The sequence below is a fragment of the Eschrichtius robustus genome, chromosome 6 (genome assembly GCF_028021215.1).
Source record: "Eschrichtius robustus isolate mEscRob2 chromosome 6, mEscRob2.pri, whole genome shotgun sequence".
NCBI classification, from domain to species: Eukaryota; Metazoa; Chordata; class Mammalia; order Artiodactyla; family Eschrichtiidae; genus Eschrichtius; species Eschrichtius robustus.
The window spans coordinates 128,952,150-128,968,709 of record NC_090829.1 but is presented as its reverse complement, the minus strand read 5'-3'; the positions used below and the strand labels follow the sequence as shown (position 1 = coordinate 128,968,709).

At 37.2% G+C, this 16,560-nt stretch overlaps 1 protein-coding gene across 1 annotated transcript in view; it reads left to right on the top strand.

The window, feature by feature from the left end:
* Positions 1-16,560, top strand: part of ADAMTS5 (ADAM metallopeptidase with thrombospondin type 1 motif 5) — a 46,681-nt gene that overhangs the window by 16,671 nt on the left and 13,450 nt on the right. The window contains exon 3 of the mRNA XM_068546945.1: positions 8,288-8,455. Within this exon, the coding sequence (XP_068403046.1) occupies positions 8,288-8,455 (168 nt within the window). The remainder of the gene's footprint in view (positions 1-8,287; positions 8,456-16,560) is intronic.

Sequence of the window (16,560 nt, the reverse complement as noted above, 5' to 3'; positions counted from 1 at the left end):
GCAGAAACTAACACAACATTGTAAAGCAATTTTACTCCAACAAAAAAAAAAAAAAGAAGAAAGAAAGAAGCAACAGAGTGGAATTGTGGCAACAACCGCCCATAAGATCATGAGCCCTAAATCCTGACCTTGTGAAATAGAGATTACAGATTCCATGAAGGAAGGGCTGTTTCTTCCTTCAATCCTCTACTGATCCATTTTTACACATTGACAGCCTCTGGTTTCTTTGTAAAGGAACCACTGTGGCAGTAAATGCAGCTTCTTTGAGGCTGCATTGATCCCCAAGGCAACTGGACTGGAATGAAGAACCTTCCAGCATCATCTCTCCCAGCCCTCCTGAGTTCCTAAACCAAGAGGTTATGCAGGCAGGCAGCAGTCAGAGAGGTAGGAAGCCAGTTGCTAATGAGAACATTTTATTAAAACTGTATGTGTACAATAAGAACTTTTCTTAATAATACAAGAATAGTGGACATAGTTTTATAAGAGCACAACGTGGGAGAAATGTGGGTTTCTATGCAAAAAAATCATACCTAAATCTTTGATGTCTGACTATGTTCTGTGTTCCCTTTAATTTCTTGTTTGGATCATTTCTATTTACTTCTTTAGAATTCTCTGTAATTCATTCTCCAATCAAACAGTGCCTACTTAATTTCCCTTTTTGCATTACATGTGCCCTAACCTGAGAAATTTAAGGTCTGGGAATAGGGGGATATGGATTTAATTTCCCTTTCATAAAGGGATCTGGCTTTCATTCACTTTGTTTTCTAATTGCTTTATTTTTCTTTAATTTCACTTTTCGCCTAAATATTGCGAACATGTGTTATAAAGTATAAGCCTTAAAAATTGTAGGGAAGATAACCTTACAAAATATTTCCTAATCATCTGTATACAATTACAGAGCTTTGCCTTTGCAGCCAGTGTGATTTTGGGTAGTGCAGCTCGCTATTCTGTTCCCAGCGCTTTATTTTTAGATGGTTGCTTGAAGCCATCAGCTTGAATTAACTATGCTCTGGATTCTAATTCTACTCTGTTCTTCTTATGTAATTTCCTCCCTTCCCTTTTATTAGACATTTACTACTTTGCAAATTTGGAGGTTATATATCCAGGCTACATATGGTGATAAAATGACGTTGTGAAACCTCGGTTTTGCCAGAGTGTTTTGAATTCGCTTCAGTCCATTCCAAAATGAGCAATTTGCTTCATGCATACGGTGTAAATACGTTCCTGTGCTCAAAACATAAGCTGTGGAGAAAATTTCCAGGCTGTTCCCATGATCTTTCTACTTTATTTCTTCTATAAGAAGTGAAATGATAAATTTGATTAATACTTCTATTAACCGATTTAAATTCCGTTTCACATGGAATGTCCCACTCACTGCTTCCTCTTTCTGTACATAGCGGTTTAAAATACAAAGTCATTACAGTTGAATAAAAAGCTTTTTGTTCTTTTACTCCCTTCATCAAAAAATGCCCCTACATTGAGAATTATGTAAAATGTCAATAAACAGAGGCAAGCCTGAAGCCCTTATCTTGTACCTTTTCTATCCATGATGTTAAAGTCATGATGAAGTGACTTAAATGAACAGTTCTGAAAAGTGACTCTTCATGTGCCACGTGTAAATGGGAACACTTCTCTTTTCCTGCTAGTTCTTTCCAAAAAAAGAGCTAGATTCTGGAGATGCGTAGTCAACTGATGTCAATATAGGCTTCTGGAAAATAGAGTTTGATGCGTCTAGACTCTGCCTAGACAGTAACAAATTGCCTGCCATCTTGCTATGTTAGGGGCATGTCAACACTGAGTAAATTGTTAGGACGTTTAAGAAAATTGTTTTAAACTATCAAGAACTCAGTCCCCATCCCTGGACCTTGGGTGGAGGTAAGAATGTGGTTATAGCCGTTTTACAATCCAAATGTGAACTGTAGCAAGTTTCAAGTGAATGTAAGTTTACATTTGGAGTTTATATTTTTAACTTGTCAAACTTTTATTATCAGCTTTCAATAATAAAGATTTCACCTGCTGCACACATGGTTCTCCAGCATAATAATTTTACTGATGTTAGGCCAGTTTCTAATGTGCTAGGGGGAGCAATCTGATTTTATTTAGACTAATGAAATCCATAATTTGCAAATAGGCCGAAGCTTAACCTTAGAGTAGTTAATTATAAAACGTGCTAAGTGGATCTCTCCACCATGAAAGTCTCCAAAATGCTTCTTAAGCTAAAATCAGGCAAAGTGTCAGGGCCAAGTATTCAGCTGGAGGCTTAGGAAGTGGTTGAGACACAACAGTATGGCTGCATATGTTTTGCTGCAGTTGGAGTGATTCTCTGCGGTTCTCTGGTTATGTTGATCTGCATGTGACTCTGCTCCCACCGATGATTAGATTAAACGAGGCCATGTTTTGAAAAGCTGCAGAGGCCCTGGAAACACCATACACCAAAGCCAAGTGCACAGAATCAGATGTCAGGACTGGCTGTGAGATGTGAGGTAAAAGGAAGCTAGGTTTAAACTTGGTATTTACCCTCAAACCCATAGCTTTAATCAGCATGAACTGAGCGTTTTTTTCTGTCCAGTTTGGAGCAATGCCACACTGTGTCTTTCTTGGCCCCCAGATGAAAGGTGGGAATAGGTCTTTGCTCCATGTCCGGAGGCAGCATTGAAAGATTTAGCGTTTAGTATCAGTCGGTTTGTTTTTAAATCAAATCCCAATTCGTATTTCTCTCGGGGAGGCCTGTAGATTGTCTGTCACGTGTGTGGAAAGCCAACAAGTTGAAGGTGGCATAAAATAAATATATCACACACTTAATGAGTGATTTTTCCTCTTACGAATAGAAAATTTCACCTTCTCTCACAAATCAAGAGTGTCTAGTAATATCAAAATTTACCAAAAACTACCAAAGACTAGAATACCCATAAGTAAAGTTATAGCAAAACCAAGATATTAGTGAGAACAATGAAGTTAACTAACAATCACTGGGTATTTATATTTGTTAAGCACGTATTCTAAGCACTTTGCATCTTTTATATCCTTTAAGCCTCACAAAATCCCATGAGGTACGTACTATTAATGAGTCACCCAAGAGGGGACGCTGATACACAGAGAAGTTTCTAAACCGGTCTAAGGTCAACAACTAGTATACTGCTTGGGGAAAATTTGAACCCGGTTCATCTGGCTCTAGAGCCCGAGATTTGGACACTATCCTATAATGGTTTGCTAGTGTTCCTTTTGAAGGAGATAATCCTGAATTTGATTCAAAAGGTTATTGACACAGCTATTTTTATAAGGTGAAAAAAATTTGTTTTCTTCCTTCTAAATTACATCATTGATATAACATTTAGCATTTATGTTTAATGTTTTGAAAGGGAAGTTTAAGAGTTTTATCACTGCTACATAAGGATTTGCGTTTGAATAGACACGCAGGATCCAATTATTGGAGCTCCTGGTTTCCTTCACCAAGGAGTCTAGATTCTGATCCCATGTGAGCTTTTGACTCTCTTTTCAACCCCTGGCAAGACCTTCCTGCACCTCAATAATCTTAGCTGGAAAATTAGGTAAAAATAAAAACATCACGTCATTAAGAAACAGATGCTTCATCCGAGCAGTGCTTTCTTAAGTAAACACATGACAGAGCTTCTTGTGACATTTTTTAAAGATGTGGTGTTGTGTCCCCTTGTCTGTTGGTCAGTTTGGGGTCAGGAGACAAGAGCTTGAAATTCTGTTTAATTTACAGACCAACGTTTAGAAAAACAACCCAGTTTCCCTCCTGAGGTTAATGTTATAAGTCATCCCTAGTTGTACGGTAATAACTGAGTTGAATAAGAAGCTGAACCAACATTTTCCTTTAAAGTAATGTGTCTTTACCCGGGTGTCCATTATCTCAGATTTTAGAACACCAGATTCACTTGTGAATTTAAGGAGACAAGATGCTTTTTAAATCTACATTGTGAATGTCCAAGATGAAATTTATTTAATGAAATGTCACCCATTTACCAATTTTAAAAGACGATTACTGTCCTAGAAAAATTATCAGGTGACTAATTGTTTGCTATTTCTGAACTAACACTATAACTCAGACTCTTACCCTACAGACTTTGCTTTAATGTAATTTACCATGAAACTCATTTCCTTAGCATAATTCAAATAAATTCCTTCCTGAGGTTATTTTGTGTGATGGGCACTCAGCAGGACTGTTGTATTTATGACATGATTTAATATCTATTAATATATGTGTATATGTATAGCTGATTCACTTTGTTATAAAGCAGAAACTAACACACCGTTGTAAAGCAATTATACTCCAATAAAGATGTTAAAAAAAATTTAAAAAAAAAAAGAATAGGTCAGTATTTTATGCAGAAGCCCGCTTAATTTACACCTTGGGTTTTACTAATGATTTCAAACAGCAAGACACAGTTCTGGAGGCTGCATCACTTGGGAAAATACTGAATTGGACCCCTGCATTACTCTGTAAATTTTACTCTGACTTCTGTAATACTTTTTAAAAAAATGTAGTGTGTGAATACAAATGCCATTAACAAACTCACCCACTACATAACTGTTTGGTCCTTAACTCTGTCGGGATTTTAGGTGAGAAGTGGCTTCCAATAACAGGAGTCAAGAATTAAAGATTCACTAAGAAAGATAGTATTGTAAATAAGATTGCCTAACTTCATTAAGGCCAACAAACCGCTCTTCAATCTTTTGCACGTCTACTGATTACAAATGGTTCCAAATACAAATGCTCATGCTTCCTTGCAGCGAGTCTTTGGGACCTCTGCTTTAAACCCAGACCTTGGATTGTGGTCCTTAATGCATATCAGCCCTGTCCTCTCACTAGGCTTTTTCACATCCTATTTTACTAAGGTAGCTTGGTTGAACTTCCTCAGATCTCTTCCTTTACCCTTCCAAATTGCCTTGAACCCTCCTCACTCTTTTCCTATACCTGGAGTACAGAAAGAAGTATCTCCTCTGTCTTTCAAGGGAAAGAATCGCCTTTCTCTGTGGCTTTCTGGAACCCATCGCCCTGACTCCTCCAAGACCTCACCCCTCAACTAACTCTGGTCTGCATTGCTCTAAAAACTCATCATAAAATACATTTTGATTAAAAAACCATACGTTATTTTTTAGGAGTTGTCAATATTTTCTCCAACATTGTTTTATTCTCTGGGGCACACGTGTTTAAATCTCAGCTGCACTAATCCTGCCCAAGGCTGCTTGTGGGAGAAATGCTTAATCTCTAATCCTTAAACATTTCTGTGGATGATTTAGGAACAGTCTCACTGGAAAAGTCACTCCTAGGCGATCAGTGACATGGTGATAAATTCTGATTAAGCTCTTCACAACATTTCCTTAAAATGTGTTGTTGTCAGCTGTGACATTACATTTGAAATTTCCTAGATTCCAGATTTTTCTCTGTTAAAAAGCTTTGAATATCATAGTGTGTGATCTCTAATGTAAGTGTCCCTTGAAAATAACGTATGCTTTTATATGTATCTTGTCATTTCAGGGTTCAAAGATATTGGCAGATTTCAGACTGACGTTAGGTGTCCTAGCTTAATGATTGGGGGAATCACATTTGAAAATGCCATTTCTGTGGCCGCTCACAGCCTTTAGTATGCCTGTCACGTCTCTCCAGGAGAGCTTCCAGACATCCCTCACATTGTTCTTCCATTTCAATTCCTCTTCGGCTCCTGAAGGGAAATCACATGGGTCTCTCTTGCTGTGCCCTGGTTCCAGCCCCTGTGGCACTGGCTGCCTGTTCCTTTGGGTGCCTAAACGTTCTTCACATTGCCCATGACTCTCATTGTCCTTGGGAGAGCATACCTCTCCCAGCCAGCTGACAAGCTTTCTTCATGGAGAACAGAACATTCATCCTCCCTCCAAGGAGTCTGTCTCTCTCAGCTGACCCTCGAGCAGTCCCTTTCTGACTGACTCTTGGAGATCTTACAAAATTCACATCTCGTTTCAGCTCTTGCTAAAGTGGAACTGAGATGTGTTCATGCCCAGAATGGCAATCTTTTCTGATGGCCGTCTAAGCATTTCGTACATGTATCTTCAGCAACAAGTAAATTACATTGATAAATTAGCAACTTAGGGGCCAGAGAGCATGCCAAAAGATTCATTAAAAGAGACCAAAATATCTTAAAATAAATTGCTTTGCTTAGATAATTGATATTTAACATTATAGGCTTCACCATTCTGTATAAAAGAAAAAAATGGAGGTCCCAGGTCCCTCAAAGCGAATGTGGTGTTTACCACCTGGCTTGTATTTAAATCGGAAATCTAAAATTTAGCCTCCAAATGAAGGGAATGTCTCTTGATGCAGTAACACAAAGGCATATAAAAAGTGCTATTTATTTAGATACATTTGGAGGAAAAGACTATTACTCCATTAAATAAATATAAATATCTTATGAAATAGAGTGCAAAGATCACGTTTTTTAAAGTAGAAAACCTGGATTCATATTATAGAGGTCCCCTTAGGCCACTTTCCCTTTCTCTTCTATGCCGGGCGGGGGGGGGGGGGGGGTGGGGAAACTCAAGTATGAAACTTCCGCACTAATCCCACAGTGTTAGCTGATAAACATTCTACATTCTCAACAGTGTTTGATATATACTAAGTAACTTCTAACAGTTTTGAATAGGACATGAATGAAAGGTTCTATTTTTCTGTGAGTGCGGTGAAAAACTCAACACACCACCCAAAAATTGGACGAGTTCTTTCCAGTCTTCTTTTGCATGTTATTTGGAAGATACTTTACAGATTATGATGCGCGTTTATGCTGCTGACCAAATAGAAAGTGAGTGGTGGTGAGAGGGTTTCCCGCAGAAAACTGACTAGCCTAGTAAATGCTACTGAAGTAAATAACTGCATAAATAGCATCAAAATGTGTAGCCTTAGAAGGTCACTGAGCCCTGGCCACTTAGTTTCAACCACAACATCAACCAGCTGCTTGTGGACAATTCTGTTATGAGGTGTTAGTGATTTAACAAGTTGGCCAAAAGTAGTTGGAATTTGGCATAAAAAATTTCATCTCTGTTGGGTTTTACTGTTGCTCACTGGACTTTTTCTTGGCGGAATGGACAAAGTTCCTGCCGTTGGCATTCCGGAACCCAAGGGGAATGCAGTAATCACATTTCTGTGGTATTTTCCACATTTTTTTTTTTTTGGTGGTTTGTGTATGATTCTATAAAGCTTTGCAAAAAACACTACTAGGATGACTTGTCTACCTTTTAGAGTCTCTCCAAACTGTTGTCCTGGATTTTTTTCAACAATATTTTAAATTGATTGGAGAATGCATTATACCTTTAGACTATGTGAAAATTAGTCTTATGTAATCAAAAAAATTTAGTCAGATTATAAGAATGAGGTATGTACTCCGTGAAATAATACCTAGCTTGATAGAATGGGAATGGCAGTGTGGGAGTGCAGAGAGCGTGTTTCGTAGACTTAAGCACAAACACCACCTGAGTAGTTTTGGACAATCACTTACCTTCTCAGTATTTGTTTTCTCTCTAAGCGCTAACACTCTGTAATGGGCATCTTGGTGCTTTAGACATTTCTTAAGTGTAAGTGGGTATATCTTCAAAATATACCATTTACTTGTGGGACTAGTATACATTCACAACTCACTAAATAACTAAAAGAAATGGGAGTGAAGCAAGCTTACATATGCATGGAAACAGAAATTTACTTGAAATCTTCTTTTTTTTTTTCCTCCTCTAGTCATCTCTTTTATGGCTACCTATTTACTTGGCCAAGAAAATAGAAGTCACTGACATTCAAATACCATCTATTAAGTGTTTGTAACTTGCAGAACATTGAGTTAAATACAGATTTTTTTCAACGGTGGATGGCGGGGGGAGGCAGGGAGATTCTCTCTGATCTCCTGCGGCTTATAGTTGATCAGAGAAGATGGAAAATTAGACAAGCATTCAAAATAATATGTAGTGACGGCTATGACATAATCCCACAGTTGCCTTGCAAATTCTAGATTCTAAATAAGGCCTGTTTCTACATATCCTTGAGCATGTGTGATCCAGGTGGATTATAGGAACATCTACTCTAGTGTAATTTTTCAGTTTTCCTCTAAATATTCACCAGAAGTGACCACTCTTAACTACATGCAGCTTTAATTTACCCGGGGGTCCAGCCTCTGTGTGAAAAGGCAGTTAAAATAAACTCATATACAATTGGGAGGAAAAAAGTCAAGTGCTAGTATAATTGCCACGGAAAAGCAGAAATGCAAAAATCACTCATTATTTGCACTTCATTTGTTCTGTCCTTTAGGACATCTACTTGGCCTCTCCCATGACGATTCCAAATTCTGTGAAGAAAATTTCGGTTCCACAGAAGATAAGCGCTTAATGTCTTCCATCCTAACCAGCATCGATGCATCCAAGCCCTGGTCCAAATGCACCTCAACCACCATCACAGAATTCCTGGATGATGGCCATGGTATGTATAGTTTCATAGGCTCAGCAACAGAACTTGGAATTATTGCAAGTTGTACTTCATTATATCCTCGTGATGTTCACCTTACCCTCTAAGACAATGGTTGCTTAGACAGTGTCAGAAAAAGGAACGAGGGAGGGGACTGTCCATTGGTGTGTAATGCCAACATTCTCGGTGGCATTATAGCTATGGTATTTTTGCTTTTGAATTTGCAAAGTTCAAAGAGAAGCAATGTGGGAGACCACACAGAATGCCTAGCCAGTGCCCTGAAAGCCTGGCTTTTATTCCCTCTTTCACCACTAGCTTACTGTGAGAACATTGGCAGATAGTCTTGTTTCCCTGCTATTAATATGACTCACAGCATTATTTGTTACATTCTTATTAGAGGGGTGTGGTTAAAATGTAGGTGACAGTTCTGTCAGATTCTCTTTATGGCGACATAAAACCAAGAATGGAAGCTCTTTAGATTTGCATTCACTAAAAAGTTTGGTTTCATCCTGACAGCCTGTTTTCCTGAAAGTGGAGTGAAAACTGCAGAACAGGAATAGAAAATCATTCTGAATGCTGAGAAAACAGTTTAAGAACTTCAAAAGAAAATCCTTGGCTTTATCCCCTAAGTACAGTTCAAGAGCATAGCACATTTTGTTAAGTTCTGTAAATCTAGGATTAGTGCTGTAAATTATATAAAAATACTAAGGAAGTCACAGTTTTAGAAATAGTAAATTCTGACCCTTAAGTAATCTTTGAAACAAGCTGTTGCTAATTTCCTAGCATTCCTTGTTACCTTAAAATATTAGAAACACAGGAGAAGAGATGAGGTAGAGTTGGAAGAGATCTTCAGAGACCACAGCGTTCAAGTTTCTCATATTACAGAAATGGATATCTCATTCCTTTTTTTTTTTTTTCTCTTAAAACATGTCTCTTTCTAAAACTGGTGGTTGAAGTGAATGTGACAGAAATTCTTGATCATGATAATTGTTCACAATTTTATCTCATGATGTATGGTTCAGAGTTAGATAAACAGAATCTGTAATAACTGTCTTTCCTTGTTCCACAAAGTTTATGGCTTGAAATTTTTGTAATTTCTTAGTGAGCTGGCCATCTTGAGCTTTGGCTACATAATTACACAACAATTAATAAATTCAGTTCTTTTCAGACAAAAAGAAATTCCACTACACAGTTCTTTGCTATCTTGTAGCCAAAATGTTCATAAACTCATTTTTGCTATGTTAATGGTGAACTGGTAATGCTTTAGCTACTCTCAACTACTTAACATTTCCTATTCCTGAAAACAATCCACACCCATCTTGCTTTAAAATTTCCCTTAATACAAAATAAATGTTCTTTGTTAGTTGAAAGGATGGCCTAATATCTTCACGATTCAGAAACAATATCAAGAATCAATGTATTAGGTTTTTCCTAGACTAATAATAAAGTGGTAATTTTCTGTTTAGTTAGCCCAGTTTATAATGCTGATTATATGCTGATATAGTCCTGGAGTGAATGCTTACCTAATTATCTGCCTACCTACATTGATCAAGTCCATATCTAATAACGTTCCTCTTGGGTGGAATCTTAGTTTCCACTCTTAATATTACTTTTACTGTTTTTTTTCAAGTTTCCTAAAAATGGAATAACATTAATATTTCATTTCAAAATCACACATTACTCATTCCAAAAGGTTGAGCTAAACTTTGAATCACTAAATGAACAGATTTAGTTGCTAAGGCAGCAAATACTTATGGCTAAAATGGGACCAACTTTTTTTTCCCTGTGTAAGTATTAGGTCAGCTAATTACAATGCTGTGCAGAATTTTGTTCCTATTGCCATATTTCTGGAATGATTCATTTATTTCATGTTTGTGGAATTCATGATTTTACTTTCCATGCAGTAAAGATGCTCCCAGTATTGTTTTCATTTTTTAAACATTATTTCTGTATTTAAAAGAATCTACACTCAGATTTTTAAAAATTTTACAACAAATTTTATACATCTTTCTGTGTCTACTCCAAAGGATCTCATGGTAGATAACAACCAAAACCATACTTTTGCTAGAAATAGATCTTATTCATTTGCACTGAGGAAATCACATTTGAATTCCCCATTTATGTGTTAAATAAATAAATAAATTCAGTTACCAGCATTTGTTGGACAGGAAATTCTCATAATATATTCATTCATTCATTCATTTCATCACGCGTAGGCTCTCTCACTTTTGAATGTGTTGGTTAGGCAGTCTTGTGTTTTAACTGCCCCATCCCACCAAAGACTTCAATTTTATCAGTAGCCTATAGTGAGTAAAGTAATTTCAGAATGATGAGAATCTAAGAAAGGCACTGTAGCTGTGACACAGTGGCAAAGTTCAATTATATTCATTTCAAAACAGATACAGAACTGAAGCTACAATACTCTCTGTAGCACTGTCATTTACACTTGAATTTAAATAATTTAATAACATGTAGATTGCAACCAGAAACTGACTTAAGTCAGTTAAAGCCAAAGTATGACAATAGGAACTAATCAACAGGATTTTCAGATGGTGGCAGTTCTGACATTTCAACTCCAGAGCTTAGGAGAGAACCAAGGGGACAGTCAAAGCCCAAGACGATGGAAAAACAAAACGAAAAAGCAAACACACATACATCTTTGTTAGAAGACTAAGCTGATATCATATCATCAAACCTTTTCAATTTACTGGTAGGGAGCTACTCACATTTGCAAGCAGAGCCCATTCATTCATATGTAGTAGAAATAGTTCTACTATTTTTCTGTTCTAATTTTCTAGGCCACTAACTATTTAGAGCAAAAACAATAAAATAGTCATTTGGGTGCATAGGGCATGCCAGACAGGTAAGCTGAGAGAAAGAAGTAAAATCATTTGACAATAAAAGAGAAACCAGAAGAGCTGTAAAATGTAGCCCTGAAACAGTAAAAGCACAGTGGTCTGGCACTATGCTCCAGAAGGTCAGAAACCCTCTTACCCCATTATTGTATCCTGCTGAAATCCCTCAAGATTTCAGCAGGATACAGTAATCGATACTCAGAAAAGAAGTGATTTTCTGTTACTTAGGAAGGTTAAATTAGGACACTCATATAAAAGGCAACAAAGCTATTGATGTTTTTAGGTAGATAGTCTCACAAAATTGATACAGTTTTTAGGTGGTATCTGAAGACTACATTACCTAGAGAATCCATTTATGTAATAGCTTATCTGTCTTGTTCCCACCTCCAGCAATGCTGGAGAAATGATGTCTTAGAGTGCAATTAAATTTGAATCATTTCATTTGTTTTTAAAATTATTAGCCATAAGTAGCCAGACATGTGTAGCACTCTACCACTGCCAAATTTAAATTTCCTAATATTGAGTGTTTCCCGATTTAGTTCCAACAAGAAATATGCAGCAATTAGGTTATGGTTGAAAAGTCAGTGTGCACACTCTAAAATAACTGGGCCTGCAGATTTGTGATTCAGGAAGGAAGAAGCCATATCTTATGGAGACCACCTCCTCCAACCCAGCCTGGCCAAGATACTTGTAGACTTCCTGCAGTGTTTATACAAGTTAGCTCTAGGCAAGCTGGCTAGGAGTATGATCCTCAAAAATAAAGGTAAGCAGTGGCAGAGAAACTGTTCAGCAAAAGCAGGTTATTAAATTTCTTTTCTCAAATGCTTAATAACCATGAAGCCAAAAACAATAGCCCTGTTTGCTGGATCCCTCAGTTCACAGTGCCAGGTGATAAGTAGGACCACTGCCTAAGCAGACACAGCTCAAGAAGACACAGGCTGCTAAGGAAAATCTATAGACAGCTTTGAAAAATTCATATTTAAAGAGCTAACTTTACAGCCACTTACTGAACACAGAACTTGGGAGAGAAAATGGTATTAGAAAACCAGTTCTCTGAATCCTTTGTTAAGTGTATACAGTGAAGCTAGTAATAAGATCTTAACATTCAGTTTTTAAGGCCCTACTCATAAAATTCAAAGCCCATGATGGTAGTCTGTTTATTTTCACAATAAATATGTTCTTTAACATGGTCTGCAAGTAAAACATGTACTTTCAGTCCACAGTGACCCATATGTTTAAAAAGCTATGCTTCAGCCTTTAACACAGAGAATTTTTAATCGAATTTCCTTGGCATGACATCTGCTAAACAGTGTACCACAAACAGATCCCTTGAATTACTTTGGTCAGCAACCACTGTCTGTGCCTTTGTCATTGCCCAAGTTAGTTTATTCGTCACTGAACCCATAATGCATCAGTGACTCTTTTAAACATGCAAATAAAGACCTCAAAGAAGAGCTGCAAGATCAGGGAGATGATGATAAAAGAAGAAACTTTGCAGTGTTGTGAGCCTTCTTTGAATTAGTTTCATTAGGAATATTAATTGATTTTTCCTAGGCCAAGGATATTTGGACCAATTCTTTTTCTTTTTTTTTTTTTTTTTTTTTTTTTTGCCACGCCATGCAGCTTGCGGGATCTTAGTTCCCTGACCAGGGATCGAACCCGGCCCCTGGCAGTGGAATCGCAGAATCCTAACCACTGGACCACCAGGGGATTCCCTGTTTGGGCCAATTCTTATTCTCAGTGTGTGTGTATTAAAAAGGAAGAGAAGACAGAAATAACTACAGTGCTAGAAACGGGGTGGGGTGGGGGAATGAGAAGAATAAAGAACAACCAACCTTCATCTGATAAGTTTCATTAATCATTAATATGAAAGACAAACAGTGCTAGAAGTCAGATATAAAAAACCAAAGATTTTTCTGCTCCATTTCCTGGAAGCATGGCATACCTTCCATCACCCCAAGTGTACTTTGTGGCCATGGAGAGACTACCACTTTCTTTCCTTTATTTGTCCATCTCAAATCACTGGCTCTTACTTTTTAAATTTTCTACTTTACTTATAACTTAACAGTTAACTTAGCATTTAACTTAACATGGATGGTGAAAACAAATATGTGATGTGCACACATTTCCATTGTCTTTCTTTTAGAAACTATCCATCTATATACGCAGAATGTTTAAAAAAAAAGGAAGGAAGGAAGGAAAGGAGGGAGGGAGAGAAAAAGGAGGAGAGAAAAGGAAAAAGAACTTGGCAATTTTGTGGAACAGAATAAACAGACAAAATGTCAGCAGCAAAGCCCAGATAGGATTTCAGGCTAAGATAAATTTTAAAATATGTGAAGATATGGTTGAGAATAAAAGTAAAACAGATTAAGAAAAGTCAACAATAGATTGGACACTTTTAGAGGTCAATATAAAAGACACTAAAAGACTGATCAATTTTCTCTCTCACCCCTCCCCCAAATTGTACATATTTTTTAGATGAAAAGTGTATATCCAATCCACTATTACTTAAATCTTAAATATTTCATATCGTGAGATTCGAAATCAGGCTTTATATTGATTTTTTTATGGTTGTCCCTTGGCACAAGTCTGCCCTTTGGTAGCACTGTCTGTACCTATTTTATTGCCAAAGGACATAATTCAACATATAGATGAAATGGATAGACTGTAGATTTCACTGTTAACAGAAACTAATGCAGCAACAAATCCTAATGTTGAAAGCATTAAAGTAATAAATGAATAGCAAATCTGATAAATCATTTTATTTTAAGCAAGAAAAGTTCATCTCCAAATAACCTCTAGGGGAAAACCATAGAGCTAAGATATCTCTTTTTTTTAATAGCCAAGTAACTATGTTATACATTTTTAAAACTTATACTTTGGTATTGAGCTTCATAAAGAGAGGTCACATCTTGAAGCCCCCTTTGTCATAAGCCGATTCCAAATTGCATTGTACGTTTCTTTTCACACATCATACATCATCAGGGAGGTAGAGAAGATATCAGTGACCGCATATCCATGGAGAGGTGCTGAGTTATTTCAGCTTGGGAGAAACGAGATCGACCCATGCCACATGCACCCACAACATGTTAAAGACTTCCCAGCTAATATTTAGTTACCCAGTCTTACAGTCTGTGCTTTTCAGTAACATTTAAAAAAAAAAGAAAAGTTTCTTCAAACAGCACTTTTGGAGAACTGGAAAGCATTCTTTCTGCCTCAGAGATCTGTTGACAGTCTTCTACCATCAGCAATCCGCTAAGCATTCCCTGGTTTACACAGACTCTTTTTTATGTAGCAAGGAAGATAATGCTTTTCCCGGAGTTCCAAAGGGCCTCATCTCACTTTATCTTCTAAACAAAGCTTAGTGAGGTTTTACTATCATTCCTTCCTATTGACTTGCTGTTGATGTTTTTCTTTTAACTTGATGTTTTTCTCCCCAAGTTCTCTTTGGCTGGATACTGATTTTTAATGCTTTTTCTGGCTTGCCTTAAGAAGCTTTACCTCTTCAAACGTTCTGGCTCAGAAGTTAAGTAGGAACTTTGCTCTTTATTCATTTTCATATAATGCCTCCATCACAGATTGACAAATTTCAAGGTATTCGCTTTGAAGAAACTTGAGTGTAGTTGTAAAAACATTTGCAGTATACTTAAAATGTGCTGAATATTCCATTTCTCAGTGGAAAGTAGGATTTAAACATGGTTTTCCTTTGTTGAATAAAAAGAATGACTTGAATACATCTGAAATGTTGTTAAATATGTTGGGCATAGTACCGATATGATTGTTTTATATTTTTCTGGTCCCCCCTTATAGCTCTGTGAGCTAATTTTACCCTTCCAGTGTCACAGTGAGGAGAGAAACATTTCACAGATCTTAAAAATAAATTAGGGAGCGGTTAACTAATTTGGCCAAGAACACTCAGCCATTTAGTGTTTTGCCAGAATTAAACTTTAGATCAACTGTTTCTACCATTAGCTACCATTTAAAGGATCCCTACACATGCCTGCCCTTTAGCAATAAAATAAGCAATCTATCCACATGCTAAGCAGAGGCAGGATGGGCCTCTGAGTATAAAACCCTAACAGCTGTGGGACCTTGGGTAACTGATACATCTTTATATTCCTCAGTTTCCTTATCTGCAAAATAAAACAGTGAAAGAATCTGCTTCATAGAGTTCTCGTAAAGATTGAGTAAGCTAATGCATTTAAAGAACTGATAAGTGTTAAGTGTGTAACAAATATTAATTATTTTTAGTATTGTTAATAATCAGTGTGTAAATCTTAAAATCAAGTGAACAGAAAAATACCAGAACTGATGGGCAATATGTAAGCTCCTGTATGAAGAGAGGAAGTTGAAGGAGTTAACTCACTGGGAAGGGATTTCTTAGGGAAGCTTTCTGGGGAAGGTGAGGCACATTTCCGCTTCTGAATTTGCACTATGTCAGCTTCTACTGACCACCCCCCCATCCCTTTATAATCCCCACATCACTATGTACTGAGAGCACCAACTTGTTTGTGACAGACACACTCCAAAGACCCAACAAATACCAACTGCATTCAATAACTAATACAAAGGGGAGAAAAGGGATGCAAAGAGTAAAAAAATGGGCCTAGCCCCAAGTTATCAAAGATATTTTCTTTTCTTCTCCCACTGCTCCTGATATGTGATGCTTGAAAGCTCTTTGTTAAAATTCTTTCAGTCTAAAAGAAAGACTTTATTTCCTTCAGTTTCTTGGGAGACCTTTAGGGGCGGATCTGGGTCATTTTTCTGTATCCCTAATATCTAGTATGTTTGCTAGAACATTGTAGGTGCTAAGCAGATGCTGGTTGAGTGAGTGCAGGAATGAATGAGGCATCCACTTGTTTATTACTTATGGAATTAATGGAAAGGTGACATGGATGAGGGATGGGTGCATGAAGAAGAAGTAAGAATGGGGTAGTTGGAAGTGGAGAAAGGGACATAGAAAGGGTACAAGGACAAACTCTGTTTCTCAAAGTTGTAAACACCTATTTATTATTATTGTTGCTGTTGTTATTGTTATTATACCCACTATCTTACTTCCTCTAGGTCCATCCCAGTTTCTGTTAGTCCCTCAGCACAATGACTATTTTCACAGCTAATTATTATGAAGTAATTTTATTTAATCAAACCACTGCCCATCACTATGTATACCCCAGAGCACATCATCCATGGGAAATCCTAGTGGGCGCTGGTGAGCTCACAGAGGCAAGCAGCCACGTCCACAGGGAGTGCCCTCCCCAGGGCATC